Source organism: Morus notabilis, unplaced genomic scaffold (genome assembly GCF_000414095.1).
Source record: "Morus notabilis unplaced genomic scaffold, ASM41409v2 Scaffold498, whole genome shotgun sequence".
NCBI lineage: Eukaryota > Viridiplantae > Streptophyta > Magnoliopsida > Rosales > Moraceae > Morus > Morus notabilis.
The window spans coordinates 76,394-100,920 of NW_010358720.1; the positions used below are offsets into that span (position 1 = coordinate 76,394).

A 24,527-nucleotide genomic window follows, 5' to 3' on the forward strand; every position below is an offset into this window, starting at 1 on the left:
ATAATATTATTATAATATCATATTATATGATAAAATAATAATTTTAAAGTTATTAATATAATTATGATATTATTTGTTATAATATAACTATTATATTATATTATATTATATTATATTACGAGTCTGAATTTTAACTTGGGAAGATTGTAAAATTTAATTTCATTAGGGGTATTATTAGTATTATGAAAGTTTTATTAATTATACTATGCTGATTCCTCCACAATCTAAAAGCTAAAGTTATCTTTAGACTGTTTTTGATTTTGGTTGTAGATTCTTGAAAAATTCTTCAAAAAACACTTGTGAGGAGATTTACCAAACATTAAAATCAGCTTCTGCTACAAGCAGAAGCTGATTTTGAGAGGAAAAAGCAATACCAAACTAAGCCTTTATCTCATCTTGATTGCTTTTTATTTCTCTTCTTCCTTTGTATTTAATTGTCTCGGTGATCATATTTGGAATACAGATTAAGAGATGGAGACCTTCCTATTCACCTCCGAATCTGTGAACGAGGGTCACCCCGACAAGCTGTGCGACCAGATCTCTGATGCAGTGCTCGACGCCTGCCTCGCCCAAGACCCTGACAGCAAGGTTGCCTGTGAGACATGCACCAAGACCAACATGGTCATGGTCTTTGGAGAGATCACCACCAAGGCCAATGTAGACTACGAAAAGATCGTCCGTGAGACATGCCGCAACATTGGATTTGTTTCTGATGATGTTGGTCTTGATGCGGACAACTGCAAGGTCCTCGTTAACATTGAGCAGCAGAGTCCTGATATTGCTCAGGGTGTCCATGGCCACTTTACCAAGCGCCCTGAGGAGATTGGTGCTGGTGACCAGGGTCACATGTTTGGTTATGCCACTGATGAAACCCCTGAGTTCATGCCTCTCAGCCATGTCCTCGCAACCAAGCTCGGGGCTCGCCTCACTGAGGTCAGGAAGAACGGCACCTGCCCCTGGCTGAGACCTGATGGCAAGACCCAAGTGACTGTTGAGTACTACAACGACAATGGAGCCATGGTTCCGGTCCGTGTGCACACAGTCCTCATCTCCACACAGCACGATGAAACTGTGACAAATGATGAGATTGCTGCCGACCTCAAGGAACACGTCATCAAGCCCGTCATCCCCGAGAAGTACCTCGATGAGAAGACCATCTTCCACTTGAACCCTTCAGGCCGCTTTGTCATCGGTGGTCCTCACGGTGATGCAGGTCTCACTGGGCGCAAGATCATCATTGACACTTATGGTGGTTGGGGAGCCCACGGTGGTGGTGCTTTCTCTGGAAAGGACCCAACCAAGGTGGACAGAAGTGGCGCCTACATTGTAAGGCAAGCTGCCAAGAGCATCGTGGCAAATGGGCTTGCCCGCCGTTGCATCGTGCAGGTCTCTTATGCCATTGGTGTGCCAGAACCCTTGTCCGTCTTCGTTGACACCTATGGAACCGGAAAGATCCCCGACAAAGAGATCCTCAAGATTGTTAAAGAAAACTTTGACTTCAGGCCGGGAATGATCACCATTAACCTGGACTTGAAAAGAGGCGGCAACGACAGGTTCCTCAAGACTGCAGCCTACGGACACTTTGGAAGGGACGACCCCGACTTCACTTGGGAGGTTGTGAAGCCCCTCAAGTGGGAGAAGCCAGAGTCTTAGATTACTTGGGAGAACATCATCATCAGTCCCTGCTGTTCGATGCTTTTACTACATTCGGTACTGGATTCTTAATAATTTTGTGTGTTTCTTTGCTGTGCTGCTCTATAATCTAGATGCAATAGCTAAAAAAAATGTTCTAATATCATACTGAAGATGCTCATCTCTATTGTTTCTTTGTTTTGTTTTTTTTTTTTTTTTTTACGTAACCATGTTACCGGTGTCTCTGTAGTTTAAGAGAGTTTTGTCCATGTTGATGACACTGGTAGTAGTAGCAACAGCAGATGCTATAATGTGTTTCTTTATGAAAAACAAAAAAAAAATGTATTTGTTTGAATTATCTCGTCTCTCTCTCTCTCTCTCTCTCTCTCACACATGAATTCATTGAACTCCATGTTTCTTGATTAGTTGTGCTGTTGTAATTTGTCTGGAACAGCTCTTGTGCAGTGTGCAAGCGTAGTATTGTTACATGCCTAAACAATAGCTCAATTGCCATGGCCTTGGGCATTATTGCCTTTGTTTGAAATATTAATCTATTTTATTGTTATCCAATCATAATTTGATTTTTTTTTAAGATCTAATATAGACTAGGTCCGCAAGTCTCTATCAAGGTGTCTGTCGATGAGCTCTGCCAAACCAATCAAGGGCGTCGTTTTGCTCATAACAGGAGCAAGTAGTTTATGCGATAGTTTAGTTTGTTAATTTAAATTTTTAATTCGAGTTGAGATGTGATTTTATATGAGAATTTTTTATTGTAGCGAAAAAGTTAAATGTGACTATTTCTGAGAGTTTTTTTATTGTAATTAAACTCGAATCGGTGAAATAAACGGGGTTTATATTTCATACAAATTTGAGGTCTTTTTTTTGACAAATTTTATAATTTGCTCTTAAATTTTATCACTTGTGTCAACATGTCCTTTGAACTTTAAAATGTGCATTGTGTGCCCTCGAAACTTGATCACTTGTGTCAACATGCCCTTGAGGTTAATTCTGTTAATTTTTGTAACGAAAATGCTTATAAATGCTCTCTGAACTTTGTCACTTGTATCGATATGCCATTTAAAATTTAAAATGTATATATTTTGCCCCTCGAATTATGATGTCTCCAATTTTTTATCCTCTATCTTGATTCTATCAGTTTTTTAAATGAAAATGTTGATATGACCATTAAATTACTAAGTATTTATGATATTTGAGATTCATTGAATACCTTTTCTTCTAAAAATGTTAGTTAAGCACCAATTCTCAAAATATTAATTGATTAGAGACAATAAAGAGGGAAAAAATGAGGAATAAATCTGTATAATGTAATGAATTTTGTTAGTTTTTCACCTAGATAGAAGTGTTCGACAGAAAACATGTTTATGCTTTATACATATACAACATTTCTAAATTTAAATGCGTTCAGGTCATTTAGTTTCTTGTACATTTTTATAAAATAAAAAAAATCAACATAAGCCTTAAGAAATCCATTAACTTAACAAACTTTAATGGTCAAATATCATAGATAATTAGTAATTTAATAGTCATATCAACATTTTCGTTTAAAAAATTAATAGAATTAAGATGGAATGAGAAAAATTAGAGACATATCATAGTTTAAGGGGCAAAACAATCACATTTTAAAATTCATGTGCCATATTGACACAAGTAACAAAGTTTAGAGGGGTGTTTCTAAGCATTTTTTTTTTTAAAACTTAACCCTTAAAGGGTATGTTGACACAAGTGATAAAGTTTAAGGGACAACATATACATTTTAAAGTTAAAGAGACATGCTGACACAAGTGATAAAATTCATGATGAATTTATAAAATTTGTCCTTTTTTTTTTTGTCATTTTCGTGTTCTGTATATTTTTTTTCATGTCCTATATTTGAGGTATTCTATCTTGGATTGTTGCACATTTATATTTGTATGTGTTGTAAACTAAATTTTATGCTTAATCTCCATGACTCCATCCTTTCTCGGTCAATTATACCTGAAAGTTAAAAGGAAAGGATATATTGAAAAAAATCTGAAAATTTAAAACAAAAGGAAAGAGGCGCAAGAGAGTTTTCTGAGTAGGAACCCAGTTTGCAAGGAGAGTTCTTGTGCAGGAAAACTAATAAATCCCCCATCTCAAGCTAAAAAGAGGCATAAGGTTTTCAAAGCTTGGTAAATCGTCTATACTTGTATACATGTCATGTAGCTTATTCTTTTTTTTTTTTTGGCATGTCATGTAGCTTATATTGACTGTACAAAAACACTGTAGCTTTTGTTCCAAACGTGACCTTCAAAATCTTAAAAAAACCCAAACATCAAATTGAGGCTGAGGAAATTCTGTGCATAAGATACTATTGCAAATTCACATATCATAACATATATTATTATAAAAATAATGTAAGTAAAACAAATCCTAAATATAAATTCTTGTGAAATGTGTAATACAAAACCAATAATAATAGGATAATATAATAATCAAGAGAAAAATATAATAATCAAAAGCAAAAAAAAAAAAAAAAAAATTAAGAATAACTAAAAGTTGATCTATTTTTTTCGCTTGTGAGCTCTTAAAAAAATTTTGAAAAGAGAATATGAATAAGGTCGAAGTTGGAAAAAAATTAGTTGTACAACTAAAAATTAAGTGGATAAAGTTTTGCAGCGAAATTTTTGGAGTAACGAGAAGTTTTAGGTGACGTTTAGTTCATGAGTTTAAAATCATAGTTCATGATTTTGATTTTTAAAATTTAAATTTTTTGTGAGAGAAAAACACTGTAATAGAACTAAGAACCATAATTCTAAATCAGACAGAACTCTTAAAACAAACGTCACTTTAGATATCTTAAAAATATTGAGGTAGTGTTCAATTTGATACTTTCCAGGATTGCTGAAGAGCAAAACCGCGGGCTGGGAAGGCACTGGTGTCAAATCTTTTTATTATTATTAGTATTACTTCATTTATGTGTTAGTAACGGCTAATGATAATGTAGCTTATTAAAAAGGTAAATGATAATAATCATGTATTTCCTGTTTGTTGCCTAACAGATTTTTTTTTTAATGTTATTTTTCCTCTTCCTAACTGGAAAATTAGAGCATTAGTATTTATGCATCATTACACTGATGACATTGACGTTAGACATTAACAATACAGCAGAAGAGTCACATAACATTTAAATCTCACATTGTGGTGATTGCATAAAAAAAACATAATAGTATTTTCCGTGAAATTGTATTCGTTTAGCGGCTTTATAAGTGCCACATTTGCAATGCCACACAAAATCGATCCTAGTTTTCCTTCATTCTAATTGGATGCTCTAAAAGTTGTTGGCTTTTACTCTCTTTAAAGGCAACAGCTCTAAAGTTTATTGTAAGATAGAGTTTTATTGGAATATAAACTGAAAAAAAAAAAAAAAAATTTTTTTTTGCAAGAAACAGACCATTACGCTGCTTTCTAACTTTTACCAGCGCAGAATATCACAAAGAGAGAGTATAGAGAGGCAAGACGCCTATCCAGGGTTACACCAAATAAATTAGTAGAGAATCATTATGTCAATAATATTATTGTATCCAAATCACAGCTTCATTCTACACCAAATCTCACTTTTAATAGAGTCTAAACAATGCATACGACGTAGGATCAAACAGCCATAATATTTTGTACGAGGGTCGGCGCAGATGGGGACATCAGCTCGTGCCATACTCCAACCTTTCCCACCTGAATGGCTGGAATACGTACAGCACTTCTGGTGAACTCTTGAATAGAAGGGCTACACAAACACATACGGCGGCAATGGCTACCATTGACAGCATTGCAGGCCTGTACACCACAGAGCTGCTGGTCGTTCCATAAACCAGCTTCCGGTCGCAAAGCCTGCATGGATGCTGATTGCGTCTTAACTCAGTCCTTCCAATCTGGAAGCTGCTTACTGGCTCATTCTGCTTCTGGCTTGTACTGCAGTCGTTAAGGTTGCTGGGTATGTCAACAACCACATGCCCACTTGCAGGTCTCTTGTTAATTTTCCGTTGAATAAGGCGGATGTATGAGTAATGCCCACGCAAACGAGCATAATCTTCAGGTGTAGAGCCTGTGCTGTCGTGAGCACTCTTCCATGCTTCAATTCCCACCTATAACAGACCCGCCATGTTATCATCAGTAGCACAATAACTAAATCAAGTGAACTAGTATCTAACCTTGGTTACCAATAGCAACACCTTTTAAGTTTTTATATATTGATAAATGCATGCAGCAGGACAAGCAAATTTGAAAAGGTGAAATTCTAGGTGAAAAAGTACGTGGTTCAGTCAATGTATTCAGATTGTTTGATATTTTCTAAACTCATTATCTATTACTCAGAAAATTTCAAGAATGGAATATCGATTATTGAATTGAAAATGTTCCTAAAGTGGGCCTACTAACAAACGTTGTTGAAGACTAGTGATGATGATAAAAGTTATAAACAAATGAGTTCATCAAATTCCCCTCTCTGCATGTCAAATATAAACAAGTCAAGGGAAACTTTACCATTCCGGGATCATTAGTTAATGCGTCCAGTACATCTTCTGAACCATCCTTTCCAGCTGCAATGTGGAGTGGAGTTAAGCTTGCAGGGCCAATGACATCCGGTCTAAACAAGAAACCCTTGTTGACTTCATTACTCACTGCCTTGTCTTCAGATTCCGAATTATTCGATAAATTCTTGGGGACATATTTCAAGAGAACTTCCACTAGAGGCCTACTGTTTCTTCTCACAGCTCTGTGAAGAAGACCCATTTCTGATAGTGCCAGACTAATGGAATGATCATCTCCTGCCCCAACATTTCCATCATGTAGAATGTCCAACAGTTTTCTCACTACAGCAGACCAATCATGGTCCATAGAAAACTCCATAATCCACTTGAATCGCTTTAAAGGAAAAGGATCTGCATTAGGATCCAAGTGACCCAATCTAGATCTCAATTGACTTCTGTGAAGAAGCCAACCCATTTCATGAATAAAGTCCACAGCTTGATTGTAAGTATCTGGTTTTCCAGTTCGCCCATGCTCCAGGGAACTCTCAAGCACACGGATCTCTGAACAAACATCCTCCTCCGCAACTATGAAAGGAAAGAAGCTGCTTCCAAGGCCTTGATCTTCAATCTGGATATTCAAGAGTTCCAGTATCAGCTTACAATGGCAAAATTATTGCATTGTAAGAGAATAAGCACTCTAACCAAGTAAAAGAAAAGGAATAAATCTCAAAAAATAACAAGGCACAAGTAGTTTCAAATTCTTCTCACAGCCTTCAAATGATTGTGAGAGCGATCATATGCAAAAGCATCAGAAGAAACACCATGTCTTCTCTTTTCCATTTGAAATGGCAAGTGGAAAAAATAATCTAAAAGCAATGAACTTCACAGATAATTCCTCTCCTATCAACCTCTTTTCTTGTTTTCTAATTGATGCAAATACTTGGTATGCATATCTCTTCTCAACTAATATATATAACCAAACAGAACAATTTTTTTTTAAAAAATGTAGGGTAGAACTATATAGGATTGGAAACATAAGAAAACAACACCTCTATAAAGCCTCGTCCATTTGTTACAGGAATAGGACAAGAAAAGTTGATGCATTGCTCATCATGTTCCACGTTGTCAACACTTTCCATTAACTCGTGAGTGGCTTCCTGAACCAGATACTTCCCTTCTAGAGCACAAAATAACCTGGAAAAGGAATGTAGAGAGACATAAAAGGCTTTTCCAAACAATAGCCCAATGCGTATGGGTTGATAATGAGATGAAATCCAAAGTTACGCTTATTTAAAACACTCAAATATGTTTCTCTTACAAGGGAATTAATACCTTGTGGTAGGCCGAACCAAGTTAATGCCTCTGACTGAAAATTGAGCTCTCTCAGACGCAGGTACTGCAATAGGCTCGACGCTTACAATCTTGCTGTAATTGCTACTTCTGAGAGGCAAGGATGTGTCTACGACAACCTGACCTGTACTAACAAAAAAAATTTCAAAAGTATTCCATTAGGTGATCATGCTCTGAATATTAATATCAATCGGTTAAAAATAACAATAATAATAATAATACTCAAAGGTGCACCAACCATTGTAAATAAAGGCAATTTGATGCTGGGCCCTAATAAAAATCCATCCACTTCTCCAAAAGCTGTCATCTGAGACATCCAGGAGCCTACTCAAACTGGAACTGAGGTCGTCACATAGCTGTTTAAAAAGAAACCAAGAACTATAAGGTATGGTCCATGGAATGAAAGACATCACATACACAGTTACACCAGGGTTACACTGGCAATTTCATGTCATCAAGCTTACCTCTTCCCAGGCTGTCTCTGACTGACGTAGGTAAATTGTTAAAATGATACAACCAGGTCTGATGTAGCTCTCAATTTCAGAAGGACTATGAGATAACCAGTCAAGAATCTGAAAGTGTAAACATTATACATGATGATATCTTGTTAGGTAGGAGAGGAAAAAAAAACTTGGATTTGGCTAATTTGACAGTAATTACCTGTGCGCGCAGGACAAGAGGAAAGTCATTTGGCTCTTTCCCAAAGAGTTTAAAGACAATTCGATCCGTGCGGCTCTGTTATGGAAGAGTAAAGAGATAAACTTTCAGCAGAAAAAAAAAAGGTAAAAAGAAACTAATTATTGTAAGAAAGTAATATCATGATACTTCATGTACAATTTATAAGATAGATTCTTTATCCTAGACTAACTATCAAACAACAACATCCAAATGACCCAAAAACAAAAGTGGGGAACATCAACCACACAACGCTAGAGTGCTTCAAACTATTCCTAATCAAGAGTTAAAAGTTATGTATTCAAGTAGCTTCGACTGATTTGAGACTTACATAGGAGACAATGACCCATGAGGAAAAAAAAAATTGTGAAACAGAAATCTATATAGATTGAAGTATGGAGAGGATGCAAGGGGATATTTGTTTGTGGAATGCCTTTTGTACAGATGTATAGAATATATTTGTGATAAGAATAAAACCTGAGCTTCTCCACTGGAGCTAGAGGGTGACTGAGCAGATGCTGAATCTGAATTTCCACTTGTTTGAGGTGGACTTGACTGATGAGAGTCTTGTTGTACCCATGAAGGGCAATCAAGAGAGCTAGTCACCGCATTCGTAGTCGGAGGCGATCTCTCTGGATCTTCCACACTGTCATCTGAATCAATATATATATCATTCAAATCGAAATTGTTCATCTTGATTTGTCCTGCAGTACCGTCTCTTGCTTCTGAGTAAGATGGAGGGCTATTCAGAATGCTTGGCTTTATAGAAGATGTGGCTTGTATACTTCCACCGTTGGCATTATGCAGATGAACCCCTTGTTGTGGAATTTCGGATACAGAGACCGTTTGATGTTGTTTGATAGGTCTTGGAGGACCTTGAGAACTATTTGCAATAAAAGTAGAAACAACGTCTGAGTTCCCAACTGAAGTCCCTTCATTCAACAATTTTTGAGGTTCTTGCAAGAGTCCAGCAATATTTTTCCCCCCATGGTCACTTGTTTGGCTAGCAAGGCTCCTTAAAAGATGAGATAACAAATCCTGATCTGTAGTCTGGTGACTCTGGTCAGATCTATTTGCTGCATCATGGAAGAACAGTTCACTTAGACCAAAATAGTATACCCATCATAACAAAGTTCAAAGCAGCAAAATGTTATCAAGGACATCAAAGACAGCAAAACATAAACATCAAAGATCAGCTCGCTACATAATTCAACTTCAATCTTCAGGATTAGAAGTTGGAAAAATTGCTTCTTCTTTGTGTCCATAGCAATATGTGCTTATTCCCAGTCTTATTTGCTACAATTACGAGTTTCCTATATTCACATCTGTCATCGACCTATATTCAAACCAGATAAACAAGCGAACATGCAAGGAAATATCGACCACATAAACAAATGAACCCCCACACAAAAAAAAAAAAAAACAAATCTTGTAACTGGAATAGCTGCATCGAGTTCACTCACAATGCATGTTGGACAGTATCCTCAGTAGACTTATCAATAGATAACCACTAGTTTGGTCATCATTTAGCGAACTTCCATTAACCACAGGGTCGGGATTTGTTTTTCTTCTCCGTTTGTTATGACCGGCTAATCGTCTCCGGCAACTTCTCTTCCCTTCATCAAACTCTTGAAGGACATGAAACCTGCCATTATTAATTGACAATGTATTAGACTCTAGATGTTGATTGAGGCATCAAAAAACTAAAGACCACTCATTTACTTCCTAATCAAGACTCTACAAACCATACATGGAAGAAGAGAAGAAAAAGCTCACCGACTACACTGCTGACAGAAACGTTGCAAGACATTGCCAACAAGCGCCTTACAGGCCTTGGAATGCATCTCGCAAACCTTATGCCTTCGGTGGTAATCCTTAGCGCTGCTCAGATCAGCACCGCAGTCTTCGACCTGACAAACTGCGCGGCTCGAAGAACCCCCAGCAGCCAATTTAGTCTTCTTCCCACTGGTTCCCTCCCAATTATTAACCCCCACTTCCCTTTCAGAAGTTTGATTATAAACACGCCCTCCTCCTCCAAGCTTAAGAGTAAGAGTACCAGCTTCATCACCATCATTTAAATTGTCTTCTTCCTCAACCACATTAACTCTTCTCCTTTTCTCTACCATCAATTCCCTCTTCCCTTTCTCAATCATCCCCAGATTCCCACCCTCCGAACACGACGACGAGCTGTTGGACGAACCCCCCGCCCCCGACCCAAGTGGGAAAAACTGTCTGCTACTACTGCTAGCCATGGCATGGGAGGAAGGTCCCACTCCCACTCCCACCACCGGATTCACCACAGAACTGGCGATGAAAAGGTCTCCATCCCATTTCCAATGGTTCAAATCCCATTCAAGATTCGCCCTTTTCGGCAAATCCGCAGTGCTCATGCCGTAGAAATGGTGAGCTTCGCCGCCAAATCTGGCCTCCATGGACGGAATCAAATCCCAATCTCTATAACAACTTATTAAAGATCCAACAATTTAACCAAAAAAAAAAAAAAAAACTAGAAACAGCAGTGAATAGTGAATTCAAAGTGACGGATCGGAAGCAGAATTGAAAGGAGGTAGGTTTTAATTAATCAGCTTAGGTTCTTCCCCAAAAATGGTGAAATAGTACGGAAACGCAACCATGATTCCAAACAAGGGCAACCAACATACCAAATTGAGCAAGTGAATCGTCGAATCTCAGCTCTCAGCAGCTGAATTTCCTCCCCCCAAAAAAAATAGACAAATTATATACATGTATAAATATGTATATATGTATCTATATATAGCAGTAGAGCAGGTAATGAACAGTTGAATTGAGAAAGAAAGAGTAGGACTGCTACTTTACCAGCTAGAGCGAGAAAGGGAGAAGAGAGAGATCGGCGGCGGTCGGAAGGTGCACGAAGGCCGAGGCCAGGGGAAAGTTCCGATGACGATGACGATGATGATGGAGACAGTGGTGGTGATGATGATGATGTGAGATGTGAAATGTGAAAGTGCGTGTGGGTAATGGAAAATGGGAAATAGAGAAGAAATGGTGGTGGGTGTGGGTGGGTTGTTATGTTATGTTATGTTTCGTTATGTTAAGTTATGAATGGAATGGGAAATGCTAGTCTAATCTAATAATACCAAATCAATCAATACTAACATTATCAACATGGGAATGAATGAATTCTATGGCAATGGGTCAATATGGCATCAAGTTAGAGATGCGGTGCACCGCATGTTACTTTAATCCTCATTCACCCAATCATAGCCCCCTCTCCGAAAACTACAAACAGAAGGGAAAAAAAAAAACAGTAATTGTAGAAGTAGATCACGATAATTTAAAACTAAAGAAAAAATAAAAATACAAGAGAGAAAGGAAGGGAGGCAAAAAATAAATAAATAAAATATATATATAATAGATTATTATATTAAATAAAAATGGAAAAAGTGGTGGGTGTGGGACCCACACGCCACTTGCAGAGCGCGTGGCCCACCCCCTTCCATCGCGATAAAAAAGAAGAGTAGGAAAGATGCCCCCCCCCCCCAAAAACCCACTCCAGACTCCACTTTTAGTACTACTGCCTGCCTCTGCCTGCCTTCTCAACGGGTTTTTATCCCCTGCTTCTGTGTCCTCCTTTTATTTGCTGCACCCCAGTTTACTCTGACACTTTGCCCTAAAATTTAACTCTTTGAGTTCACTTAATTTTATTTTCATCAGTAAATAATTCAACTTTTTAAAAAATATATATATATATTTGCTATGTATCATTAATTACTTGTATAGTTGTATTGAATTTAAATGATGAGTCCTAAGTCCTAACTGCTTTTTCCTCCTCTTTATCCTTTATTTCTTCCTTTTCCTACGCTCAGGGAGAGAACACGTTTTTATTACCTTTAAATCATTATTTTATTATTTTTCAGCTCACTTTTTTCGTTAAATTTTGGCTGTTTAATACTTCTACAACACGTATTCTTCGGTTTCTTCATTCCCCTGTTTCGTCATGCTCCTTTTTACTTTCAAGCCACCGAATTATGCACCCCTTTTTTAAGGAACTCTCTATAATTTTGTTTTCATTTAACCCTTTTCTTTTCTGTTTCCCTTATCTAATAGAATTTTTTTATTTATATAAAAAAATGGTATTTGTGGTAATAGTCACTTAACTTTCCAATGATTGCTATTTTAGTGAATTTCATATTTTTCCCCCCTTTTTCTAGCTCCGTCCAGTTTTATCTTTATTGGTCACACTTATACGTGTTGCTTGTAGTTTTATAAAGGCAATGAAATTAGTACTAAAAACAAACGCTATCTTTAATTTAATGTACTAATGATGTCTAATTGATGGTTGCAAATAATGCAATTGCCACAGTTGTAATAACTGCAACTCTCGAAAATTGCTTTCCAACTAATAATTAAACGTTTAGTAAAATTTCTGACAATTAGGTAATTATATAATTAGATATTTAATTTTTTAAATAAAACGTATTTCTTCGACTGAAATAAATATTACAAATATAAATTTCATAAACACAACTAAAATTGATACAATACATAATTTGTTTGTTTTGACTATTGAATATTTATTTTTTATGATTGCGTTTCAAAGTGAAAAATGCATGTGCAAGTATCAATCGACCAATGATTTAGTGTGAATAAATGCACGTCTTGAAAACTTTTGTCTAATGGGGCTCGACCAGGTACAAGATTTTTGTTGGCTTATGGAGAGAAAATAGTGATTTTTGAGGATGGGCCTTCTTTTTAAAAACAACAAAACAAAAAGGGCTGATGCCTGAATTGGCATTCCATGATATATAAAATGTTGGTGATTTGATCGATACGTGTTCGCCGACCACCCGGATGCATAGACCGATCACTGTTCAGATGATCTATAGCCAATCAATTCTCAAAATACTAATAATTTTCGTTCTTTTTGCCAAACAACTCGGAGTCGTCCCCCGTTCCATTCGAAGTTGATATCTGGCTTTAGAGCATTTGTTCGGACTGCCTGCAAGCCTCTGTGAGGCGAACAAGGGTTAAGGAGAATATTACACACTTAGTTGTTTGTTGGCACCCATCCTCACTGTTAGTACCGGTTTGAGTCTTTTAAAACTTTATAAGACAATATGAATAATGCAGAAACATAAAATAAAAGAACACGAGAGAAATGGTATCGCGGTTCGGTAACACCTTACTCCGCGGGGCCACGCCCAGATGATGAACAATCCACTAAGAACTCTTTTACAATTCAATTGGACTTAATCTACCCGAGACTCCCTCTCTAAGAATACGCCTATGAACTTACAATGTCCCAATGGACTTGAACAGCGAGATCCCCTCGACTTTTGAACATTGGAATCCCTCCAACTAAGTTTTTCTCCTGAAAAACACTCAAATCATCTCTATTGAATACAAGTGCTCACCTCTGTCTCACAATCCAACAAAAACTCATCAAAAGGCGTACAAAGACTTAAGGGACACTTTTAATAAATAAGCAAGCTGTGAATAGCTTGACACATCTTCAATTAATTTGCTGAACCAAATCTGTTGCAGATCCTTGTGTATCGCCCTGAAGAATTAATTGAGATTAATTAAGGTAATTGAGATTATTAGTGTGCCTAATCTGGATTATTAATTGAGTATTAATTAATAAATGTTTCTGACACGTGTGAGTTTAAATAGTTCCAAGGTATTTAAATTATTCTCAGTAATTTATTTTAAACCAGAAGTGTGTATGTGCGCATTTCTGGACTGCTCTTTTAAAACATTGTACACACGCAATTTCTTTTCCTTTTCCTTTTCTTTTCCTTTTCTTTCTTTCCTTTTTCCTTCCCGTGCATCTCTCCCTCTCACTCTATCTCTCTCACTCTCCCGTGCATCTCTCTCTCTCTCATTTTTGTCCCAAATCAAACGGATTTTGAACCAATGAAAGATTTAAAGAAGTTTTCAACGTCGAGACAAGGATTCGAGGTAAGATTACCGAAAGAACCTCTCTTGAATCTCAAGTTTTTGAATTTCAAAACTTATTTTTGGTTCAAACCGGATTTTGATAGTTTTTGAGTAAAACTAGGGTAGAAATTGGAGATCTTGGGTTCTTTTGGACTTGTTTTAAGACCTAGAACTCAGATCTAGTAGTTTTCTTTTGAAATATTTCGATTTGGGACTGGATTTGCAGGTTTTTAGACTGGTTTCCACGAGCTTCTCTCGCGCAGCTGATTCCACTAGTCGACCTGTACAGTCGACCGGATCACATGGAAACCGGTTGACCTATGCGGTCGACCGGATTGCAGGCTGACCGGTAGTGTTGCACTGCTCTATCACCGGTCGACCGGTGCACACGGGTTTGACCCTGTTTGGCCTGAAAAATACTGTTTTGACCCATGTTTTTGGGGAGAACCCAAATTAGCTTCATTTGGGGACTTGAGATAGATGGATTAGCATTGTTAATCCTTATTTTGAGAGCGAAAACCTTTGGAATGATAATTTGAAACATGAAAATGGATTAGGGCACACTAATAGGAAATCTTGGTTGGAAATTGAGATTGGATTGCTTTAGGAATGAGAATTAAACCTAAAGTGTTGTCTTGCATCAGTGATCGCTGAGGATTCAGACTGAAGGGGCTTGAGGAAGCGGAAGCCGGAAAAGGCAACGCTAGTCCCAGGTTTGATCGTGCGAGGTAGGATTTCTATCCCTTTTCCTTGTGAGCCTGTTTTTAAAAGGATTTTGGCCTTGAAAATATTTTAAAGAAAGGGATTGGCTTGCAAAAGAAAAATGCTTTGAAAACCATGGCTTGTTTAGTCATGGAACCTCATGGCTTGCCCAGTTATGGGGCCCGCGGCTTGAGTAGTTCGTGGGGTCATAAGAACAATTTCAGAAAAGTTAATGAATGATTTCTTAAGCAAAGAGATCTTGTGAACTGGTAATAGAGTCTATTGCTGTAAGCCTAGATAGGATGTAGAGAGTGTATCCTCAGGGGCAGAACCCGAAACTTGGTCCGGGTAGGCGAGGCACTTGGTTAGGTAAGTAATTTGTACTAATTACTTGCTGAAGCCTGTAATATGGAGATTTTATATTTATTTCCTTTGAGAAAAAGGATGTGAAGTTTCGACTGTCTGTTGGAACTGAATGTCTATTTATTTACGTACCCATTTATTTATTTTCTTGCACTTTATCTATTTATTTATTTTACGTCTTTGTAAATAACATCCTACTGGGCCTTTCGCTCACGTTTTATGTTTCAAATGTATTAAACCCCTCCCAGGAGACTCTAGGAGCAGTGCACAGTAACTGGATAATTGCTACGGAACAGCTGAGTTGTGCTGCTGTTGGAATCAAGAGATGATCATGGACAACCTCTTGGACAAATGTAAGGAAATTGAGAAATTCTGTAAACTTATGTAATATTTGGATTAACTAGACTGTGGTTGATGTCTGTTATAATGATTATTTACGTGAGCATGTATGTACGATACTGTATGTCCTATAGGGTGGAGCCATGTGTGTCAGAGGCTCCTGAATTCTGTAATTTATACATATTTTAATGCAGTTGAGTAGGGTTCGTCTGGGAATCTGCTTTATTAACCCATAATCGAGCTTCACGTTACCCATCCCGTTTGGGGGACGTGACACCTTGTTGCAACAATAACTGCAACATAGCTGTCACGGCCAACTTTCTCAAAACCAGACAAATCAATCTCCTTTCATTCTGAAATCTTCCCAAAACTGATAAACGAACCTGGACACGTTCTTAGGCGACATAGAAAGATCATCCAACTATGAAATCTCAATCAAGAATCAATCAAATCAATTTTCCATCTTTGAATCAATAGTTGACTTACAAAAATAGAAACTAAAACAAGTTTCCAGATCTTTTAGTAACCTTGCATAAAAAGCTAGCCAGCTGCACATCTATTTTCAAACACAATCAACCAGCCAAACATTCTCAAAATAATGCCAATCAAATACGATTAGAATCAATACACAAATTGGGAAACAAATCCCAACAATCTCCGGAAATAAATCCCAAAAATCTCCCTCTTTGGCATTGTTTTGGCAAAACTAATAATAGCAACTAAAACACAATACTTTTTGTAAAGTCAACCCGCACAAATCAAACCTACTAGACTACTTACTCCCCCTTTTTGACAAAAATAAGCTAAAAAATCTAGAAACTGTGCAACACCTCCATGCAAATCACGTTCCAATTCATTGAGTTTTACAAATCGCTCCCCCTGAATCCTCCACGAGTCTTACTCCCCTTGAATATGGTATTCTCTGATGCATATTACTTTTATCACCTATCAAAAGCTTCAAGTGACCATTACCCCAATACTCAGAGTTAGTAGTACATGCTCTAAAAGAAGTATAAGCCCCATGACACCTTAAATCAGATTTCCTTATCCACACACGTTTAGGAAATTTATTTTGCACATCAATCTTTGCTTTAGGTGTCATTCTTGTGAATGCGGAATTTGGTGGATTAATTATCATACATCTTTTTAAAGCATTCAAGTATTTGTAACATGTAGGTCTAATGTGGCCAGACAAATTACAATAGTGACATATAGGAACGAACCTGTCTGTTGCTTGTCTTGTTACAGCAGGCTTTGCAACAAACTTCTTGTTTGATCTTACTCGAGATTTCTTAAAGGACTGCATCATAGTACTGGTGGCTCATTTCATAAAGACAGTCTTCCCAGAAATTTCTTGACCCTTGTAGCCAAGGCCTGAATGATCACCACAAGTTTTTTGTTGTTAGAGTAAGTGATCCAATTTTGATGTGCCCGAGTTTAGCATCCTTAAATTCTTTTGGGTCTGCTCCAATTCGAGTCTGGTCTCAGCAAGTTTTCTCTGATGCTTTGTTGCCAAGATTTCATAATTTGTTGTAGCCTTCTTCAACTCATCTCTTTCCTTTATTAAGACACCAACTTCATCTTCAAGCGATTTGTTTCGTTTGCAAACAACGAGCCATTTGTTGTACATCTTCTTATAAGCCTCCTGAATCTTCCCAAGGCTCATGTCATCATCATCACTGTCATTTTCAGTTTCATCCTCGAAATTTGTATCATCAACAATTCCACCAAAGGTTGTTGCAGACATTGTTGCAACAGACTCTGTAACAACATTATCAATGCTAAATAAATTTTTATCCGTGAATTCATTTCTTATAGTGAAAGCCACATAATTGCTGGTGTGATCATCTGCATCCTCTTGACTTTCATCTGAATCATCACTCCATGTAGACGTCATGGCAGCCTTGTTTCTCTTCTTGAGAGTGTTTGCACACTTCACTTGAACATGTCTGAATCCTTCACATTCTCGGCATTGTATTCCCTTTCTTTTCTTCTCTTCAAACCGTTGAGAGTTAAAATTCTTCTTTTGAGAATTTTTGTTGTTTGAATTCTCTCCAAATCTCCCTTTCTTGTTAATCTTTCTCAACATCTTATTGAAGTTTTTGGTGAGTAAAGTAAGAGACTCACTCAAGTCCTCATCTTCGTCGGTCTCATCTTTGGTGGACATATCATCATAATCTGCTTGAAAAGCAATTCCTCTACTTTTCTTTTTATCCTTAAAGTTCATCTCAAGGGTTTGAAGATTACCTATGAGTTCATCAAGTCTCATCTTCTCCACGTTTTTTGCTTCCTCGATGGCTGTCACTTTGTAAGCAAAACGTGCCGGAAGTGACCTTAAGGTCTTTTTCACCAATTTGGCGTTAGAATATTTTTCTCCAAGGGTGAAGGCTTCGTTAGCAATATCACAAAGTATTGAGCTGAAATCGGCAATACACTCATCCTCCTCCATTCGTAAACATTCAAAGCGGGTTGTGAGGATTTGAAGCTTTAAGGCCTTCACAGCATCCGTACCTTCATGCGCAGTTCGAAGAATATTCCAAGCTTCTTTAGCGGACTCACATGTGGAAATCAATTTAAATTGATTAACATCCACAACATTAAAAATGTCGTTCAATGCTTTTGAATTACTGTTTGTTAGCTTGTCCTCATCGCTGGACCATTTCTCTTCTAGCTTAGCGACGGTATTGTCTTCATCATCTTTAGTTGTTAGATGAGTCCATCCGGTTAAGATAAATCGCCATGCCTTCTCATCAATAGCTTTAATGAAAGCTTTCATGCGAGCCTTTCAATAGGGGTAATTGACACCTTCCAGAAGCGGTGGTTTGTTCATAAATCCTCATTCTCTCAAGACATCAATTCCTACAAAATCAACAGTACACCAGGACCTCACCGAAATACACGTCAGTGACCTGTTCTGATACCAATTGTTAGTACCGGTTTGAGTCTTTTAAAACTTTATAAGACAATATGAATAATACATAAACATAAAATAAAAGAACACGAGAGAAATGGTATCGCGGTTCGGTAACACCCTACTCCGCGGGGCCACGCCCAGATGATGAACAATCCACTAAGAACTCTTTTACAATTCAATTGGACTTAATCTACTTGAGACTCCTTCTCTAAGAAGACGCCTATGAACTTGCAATTTCCCAATGGACTTGAATAGCGAGATCCCCTCGACTCTTAAATATTGGAATCCCTCCAACTAAGTTTTTCTCCTGAAAAACACTCAAATCATCTTTCTTAAATACAAGTGCTCACCTCTGTCTCACAACCCAGTAAAAACTCATCAAAAGGCGTACAAAGACTTAAGGGACACTTTCAATAAATAAGCAAGCTGTGAATAGCTTGACACATCTTCAATTAATTTGCTTAACCAAATCTCTTGTAGATCTTTGTTGCAATAATAACTGCAACATAGTTGTCACGGCCAACTTTCTCAAAACCAGACAAATCAATCTCCTTTCATTCTGAAATCTTCCCAAAACTGATAAACGAACCTGGACACGTTCTTAGGCGACATAGGAAGATCATCCAGCTATGAAATCTCAATCAAGAATCAATCAAATCAATTTTCCATACTTGAATCAATAGTTGACTTACAAAAATAGAAACTAAAACAAGTTTCCAGATCTTTTAGTAACCTTTCATAAAAAGCTAGCCAACTGCACATCTATTTTCAAACACAATCAACCAGCCAAACATTCCCAAAATAATGCCAATCAAATACGATTAGAATTAATACACAAATTAGGAAACAAATCCCAACAATCTTCGAAAATAAATCCCAACACTCACCATCTACATGGTTTATTGTACGACTGGCGAGGATTAGTGACACCTATAATCGCTCCTGATAAAGGTGTACGGCCCTATTGCGGTGCCTCGGGTAAATTATGGGCCTGATCCGGACCTAACAACACACTATAAATACTTTAGGGTCATTTATTGAGGTATAAAGTATTTTACTACCTAACTCTGCCATCCATTGACTGTTCAGAGCAAGATACTGACTTGAGTGTCGGAGGACAATTGACCAGTACCACACCGGTGCCCTAAGTTTTTTGAGCTCGTCTCTTCCTTTCACATGTGCATGTCAGTCTTATTTTGCTCCCGAACAAAGCTGCTCCGACAAACCGATCAGTAGTAATAAAAATGGTGTGTCCGATCACCGTGCAAAACTGCACCTAGTGTTGTGTGAGATTTGAAAATCAATAGGGATAAGAAAATTAGGGGTAATTTAATTAGGGGTAAGAAAATTTGTCGGATCGATAGGTTCGCTTCAGCACCCATATTTCTCGTTGACCAGGACCCACTTTCTCGACTTCTTATTCCTCTTTTTTTTTTTTGGTTGAAAAGTTAAAAAATAATTGTTAGTAAATTAGAAAGTATTCGTCGTTCACACACGCAAAGTTACATAACAAAATTTGAAAAAAGAAAATGTTTTGTTTCTTTATTCGACCGTTATAACGTATTATGTGATTATTGCATTGTTAATGTGAGGAAATTACTGCTAATCACCTTTCACACATGTATTAAAAAAAGAAATTGTCCCATGACAAATGATAAAAAAAAAAAAACAAACAGAGTTCCACTTTATTAGTTGACTAAGTTAGTAATGGAGATAATAAATTGAATTTTTTAGTCAATCAAAGGGTGGGGTGAAGATGGGCGGTGGAGTTGAATGTGTGTGCCATCAAACGTTGGACCCATGAAGATCTGCTTCCAAATTATATAATCCTTCCATGTTGGGTACGTACTTCAAATAATATTAATCTATTTCGTATAGGCCATGGTATGAGTATCTACAAATAAATTACTCTAGACCAAAAAACAAAAAAAACAAAAACACACCCTTCTAGTTATGACATTGGAGGGAATCATTTTTTAGTTCTTAACACTTCACGGCACTTTTAATTTGGCTTCATATGGATTTCATTTGGGCGTGTTATATTATGACAATTGTACAGACAAAATTACTGATTCATGGATTCAAAATTATGATTTAAAATTATTCTCAATTTATGTGTGTTTTTTGTAAGAGAAAATATGTAACGAACCACGAACTATGATTTAAATCATAACATGAATCTAGCAACCAAAAAATCCATAAATGCATCACTAATTGCAACAATATTTTCAAACTCAAAAGGGTGGAGATAAATGTCTCAAAAAAGGGGTGGTTTTTTATTATTATTATTTTTTTAATTTTTTGGTAAGAGCAAAAATGCAACCAAACCAACCCTGAAGACTTCTACATATTTTGCCATATAGATACAATAATGTTATGGTTGCAACATATGAGGTGTTTTATACCTCTAGACATATATGACGTGTTTGAAATTGATCTCCTTTTTATTTTTTACATTTTTCAAGAAAGAAAAATGAAAATGTTTTCAAAATGGCGTTTGGTGCAATAAAGATAAAAAATAAAAATAAAAATGATTTTTTTAGTTTAGTGTAAAATGAGAGAAAAGAAAAATGACTTTTAATCGTTTTTCATTTTTTGTTTTCGTTTTCTCCTCTCTCAAGCAGAGAAAGAGAGACATTAATGAGTTTTTTATACTGAAAACAATCTATTGATAAAACTACCAAACACATTTTCAAAAATAATTTATGTTTGAAATTGAAAACGTTTTCATTTTAATTTTCATACAAAAAACAAAATCATTTTAAAACGAGTTTGAAACACGCCCATACTTTTCGACTAATTTGTTCTGTGAATAATATTTGAAAACCTGATATCAAGGTATTCTATGCCCTTAAATTAGATATTTGTATATATGACATGTCATAAGTTATCATTTAATCAATGATAAGTATTTGAAACAATGTTAATCAATTAATAGTAAAAAAAAAAAATACATAAATCAGCGAAAAGATACAATTGACGCTTCATGAGTTGTATAAAAAATTTGTACCTCTAGTACTACTTGTGTTTTATTTATGTATTTTCTCCCATTTTATCTTCTTAATTTGAGGGTGGCCATTGTAGTTAAAACCACGAGCAAACTGGTTTTTTTTTAATATGAAATTTTGTTTCCCTTTGGTTATATATATATATATACATACTTATACTCTTCAATTGCCATGTATTTTATATGAATTTTTGCTTTGGACTAGTCCTCTCCTCAATTTATTTGGGATTTAATTTAGTTAGTAGGTTATGGGTAGGTAGTGGGCACATGAGGCCCTGAATCTAACCAAGACCTGCAAATCTTCTTAATCCACCTCCAACCCAAATATTAAGGGACTGTTCGGCAACTCATTTCTTGAGTTAAAAATTTAAAAAAGTAACTCGAGTTATAATTTTATTTAAGTTCATGTTCGTTTAAGTTTGAACTCGAGTTTGAGATTAAAATTTGAGTTCAAGTTTCCCCTTCAACTCGAGTTCAGAAACTCGAACTCAAATTAATGAACATTATTTTTTCTATTCTTAAAAATGCTATAACTTTTTCGTTTTAATTCTGATTGAGATGATTTTTTTTCTATGCGTTCAAAATGAAAAGATGAATAAAACCCCACCCATATACCCTATTAAAATTTTCTATCAGCATTGAGTTTTTATTAAAATACTATTTAAATATAAATTCAAGTTTTGACTCACTCAAACACAAACTCAAAAAGATTCTTATCTCAAACCATAACTAAAATGTATACAACCAAACACAAACTCAAGTTACAACTTTAACTCAAGTTATAACTCAAACTCAATTCAAAATCTACACTCAAATCACTTAACTCAAAAAGGGTAAAAGAACGGCCATTAAGACACATCAAGCCTTTATTATGTCCAACACCACATGACATAACTAAAGTTAAATTGCTCTTTAGACCCCGCAACCATGGAACCCTTGACACTTTACCCCTATAAAAAAAGATGTTGGCATATTTCTCCCAATACTTTCCACTTTTTTACAATATGAACTTTGCTAATTCATGTTAATTTTTCTAACGGCATTTTGTCGCGTAAATTGGCAAACAAATTATGAATAAGGGCAAGGAGCAAAATATTATCAAATCTTTTGATTTCTTTTTTATCTTTCTACTGTAAACGGCCTATACGATGCCGTGAATTTTTTTTTTTGGCCAAACTATTTTACTTTATTCTCATTTGACTATTGTAATTAGCTCAAAAAGGAGCCAATTGTATGCCACATGTGATTGAACAATCGATTGTGGTTGCTTTATTGTAGATAATTTAATTTCACTCCCTCGGTTGTTATTACAAAAGATTAGAAAAGTACGGGCGACAATGTGGCGAAACTTCTTTGAAAGAGGGTGTAAATGCCGTAAGCACCATAATTTAGGAGATAAATGAAATTTACCGGATATTATTTATATATATATATATATATATTTTGTTCTTAAAACAAAAGCCAATACACGAGATCTATTTCAAACAATAATATATTCTTCTAGTTAAGGGTTAGCAGACTCATGAGATATACAAGCAACATGCACATTTTCTCTGAAGTGCCCTTCCTACCTGACAAACTCCTTCCAAAACTGTTCCCAACCTTGTCATGTGGTAGACAAGAGTCCCAATTAGATTAAGCCTTATTATTATTATCTGGACGAGACAATATGATTCTTATGAATATGCATATATTGTCTTCTAATGCTCAAATATAAGTTCATTGCGTATCTAATTACTTCCCCATAATGTTGCTTACCCGATATATTTAGTTTAATCACATCATGTATATGTAAAATCTTATTTTTCGTAATTTCTATTGCAAAAACATATTGATAAACTAACTCCATATGATTAAGCATGTGCATGGTTGGAACAAATACACGCTGCCGTAAGTAATCATGGATTACCTCTATTATTTCATTTTCCCATTCCTCTGAGGTGACATCATTTTTTATACGTGTGTGTATATATATATCATTGTCCTGTTGATTTATTTAAATAATTGGGCATGTAATTGGAATCACCTGAAGTTTACTTTATTTGCTCTCTTTTCTTGTTTCGTTAAAAAAAAAAAAAAAAAAACCGCAGCAGTAAATTGTCGGCTGTACTAAACTTCTGTTGGGAATAGGGGAGAAAATTATTGGGTTGAATCTCATGAGATCTTAGAGCAAATTATAATAGGCAAAACTTCAGCCGCTAGTTCTTAATCAATATTGAGGACCTGGTGATTAATGTTAAAGATAAATATAACATAACTTTAAAAAAGTAATAGCTAATTTAGCTAAAAATAGTTTTGTGATAATCTAAACGTAAACATTTTTTTTTATTAAAACTAAAAACTCTTTAGTGATAATTTTACGTCCACCTCAACATTAAATGTCTATAGTTTAAATTTAAAAAATGAAGAAAAAATATAACCGGATTGCATAACTTGTGTCATATCAAGGTTTTTATTAAGTGTTAATAAACAAAATTTTATTGAGATTTATAAATTTTTAAACAAATCCAAGCTCACATAAAAAAAATGATTTTGAGCATGAATCGCCGCTCCTACCAAAAAAAAAAAAAAACTTATGATTTCTTTAACATAGTTGATATAGTAGGCATTTTCAATAACCTGTGGGTATGGAAATCATATTATTGTTTTTCAACTAGATATAGTAGGCATTTTACCACCATATGGACATGAAAAAATAATATCAAAATGAATAAGCAATAGAATTTATAAAGGTGAGAATTTAGCAACATCATATATATAGAATTAGTCCTTGGACTCTACCTTTTCGTTTGGTGTTACAAGTCCACGACCAACTCCTCAACCTCTAGAAAAGGAAACACCTTCATACTCTTTTCATGTTTGTAATTTGTATTAATTAATTATAATATAAAGAAAGCATGATCGAGAGAAAACGAAATAATCCTCTTATTTTCATTATTTATTTTTTTCGTCGCATTTTTTTAAAAATAAATAAATAGACTATATGTCTTTTTCCCCAAATAGAAGAAAGAGACACAGTGTCATACTGGTTTCCCCCTTGTCGTAAATTTTGTTTTTTAGCTGAATTAGATTAGCGCGTGATTAACGGTTTCTTTGGCAGAACCGCGAGTAAAAAAAGACG

At 35.9% G+C, this 24,527-nt stretch overlaps 2 protein-coding genes across 3 annotated transcripts in view; one reads left to right on the forward strand and one right to left on the reverse strand.

Moving 5' to 3' along the window:
* LOC21397030 (S-adenosylmethionine synthase 2) overlaps positions 1-1,990 on the forward strand; it is a 3,942-nt gene extending 1,952 nt beyond the window's left edge. The window contains exon 2 of the mRNA XM_010093110.2: positions 464-1,990. Coding sequence (XP_010091412.1) covers positions 472-1,653 — 1,182 coding nt within the window. The 5' untranslated portion in view covers positions 464-471 and the 3' untranslated portion in view covers positions 1,654-1,990. The remainder of the gene's footprint in view (positions 1-463) is intronic.
* A 3,040-nt stretch (positions 1,991-5,030) lies between these two features.
* Positions 5,031-11,343, reverse strand: LOC21397031 (squamosa promoter-binding-like protein 1). Of its 2 annotated transcripts, XM_024162382.1 has the most exons (12): positions 10,998-11,343; positions 10,823-10,863; positions 9,939-10,616; positions 9,626-9,807; positions 8,640-9,238; positions 8,148-8,222; positions 7,952-8,059; positions 7,726-7,843; positions 7,470-7,611; positions 7,187-7,331; positions 6,151-6,765; positions 5,031-5,753 (listed from the first exon to the last, which is right to left on the reverse strand). In XM_024162382.1, the coding sequence occupies exons 3-12, from the start codon at positions 10,592-10,594 to the stop codon at positions 5,313-5,315; spliced, it is 3,081 nt and encodes a 1,026-aa protein (XP_024018150.1). In that variant the 5' UTR covers positions 10,595-10,616; positions 10,823-10,863; positions 10,998-11,343; the 3' UTR covers positions 5,031-5,312. The 2 variants fall into 2 exon arrangements, with proteins under 2 accessions (XP_024018150.1, XP_010091413.1); XM_010093111.2 differs by having other exon boundaries at positions 9,939-10,863.
* Positions 11,344-24,527: the final 13,184 nt, after the last annotated feature.

What these genes read in the sequence shown, in the direction of transcription:
- LOC21397031 (XM_024162382.1), bottom strand. Translation starts at nt 10,594, where the DNA reads ATGGAGGCCAGATTTGGCGGCGAAGCTCACCATTTCTACGGCATGAGC. An exon ending in GCTCCAGTGGAGAAGCTCAG is followed by an intron (nt 8,223 to 8,639) that starts GTTTTATTCTTA and finishes CTTCCATAACAG; the next exon opens with AGCCGCACGGATCGAATTGT. An exon ending in AATTGCCTTTATTTACAATG is followed by an intron (nt 7,612 to 7,725) that starts GTTGGTGCACCT and finishes TTGTTAGTACAG; the next exon opens with GTCAGGTTGTCGTAGACACA.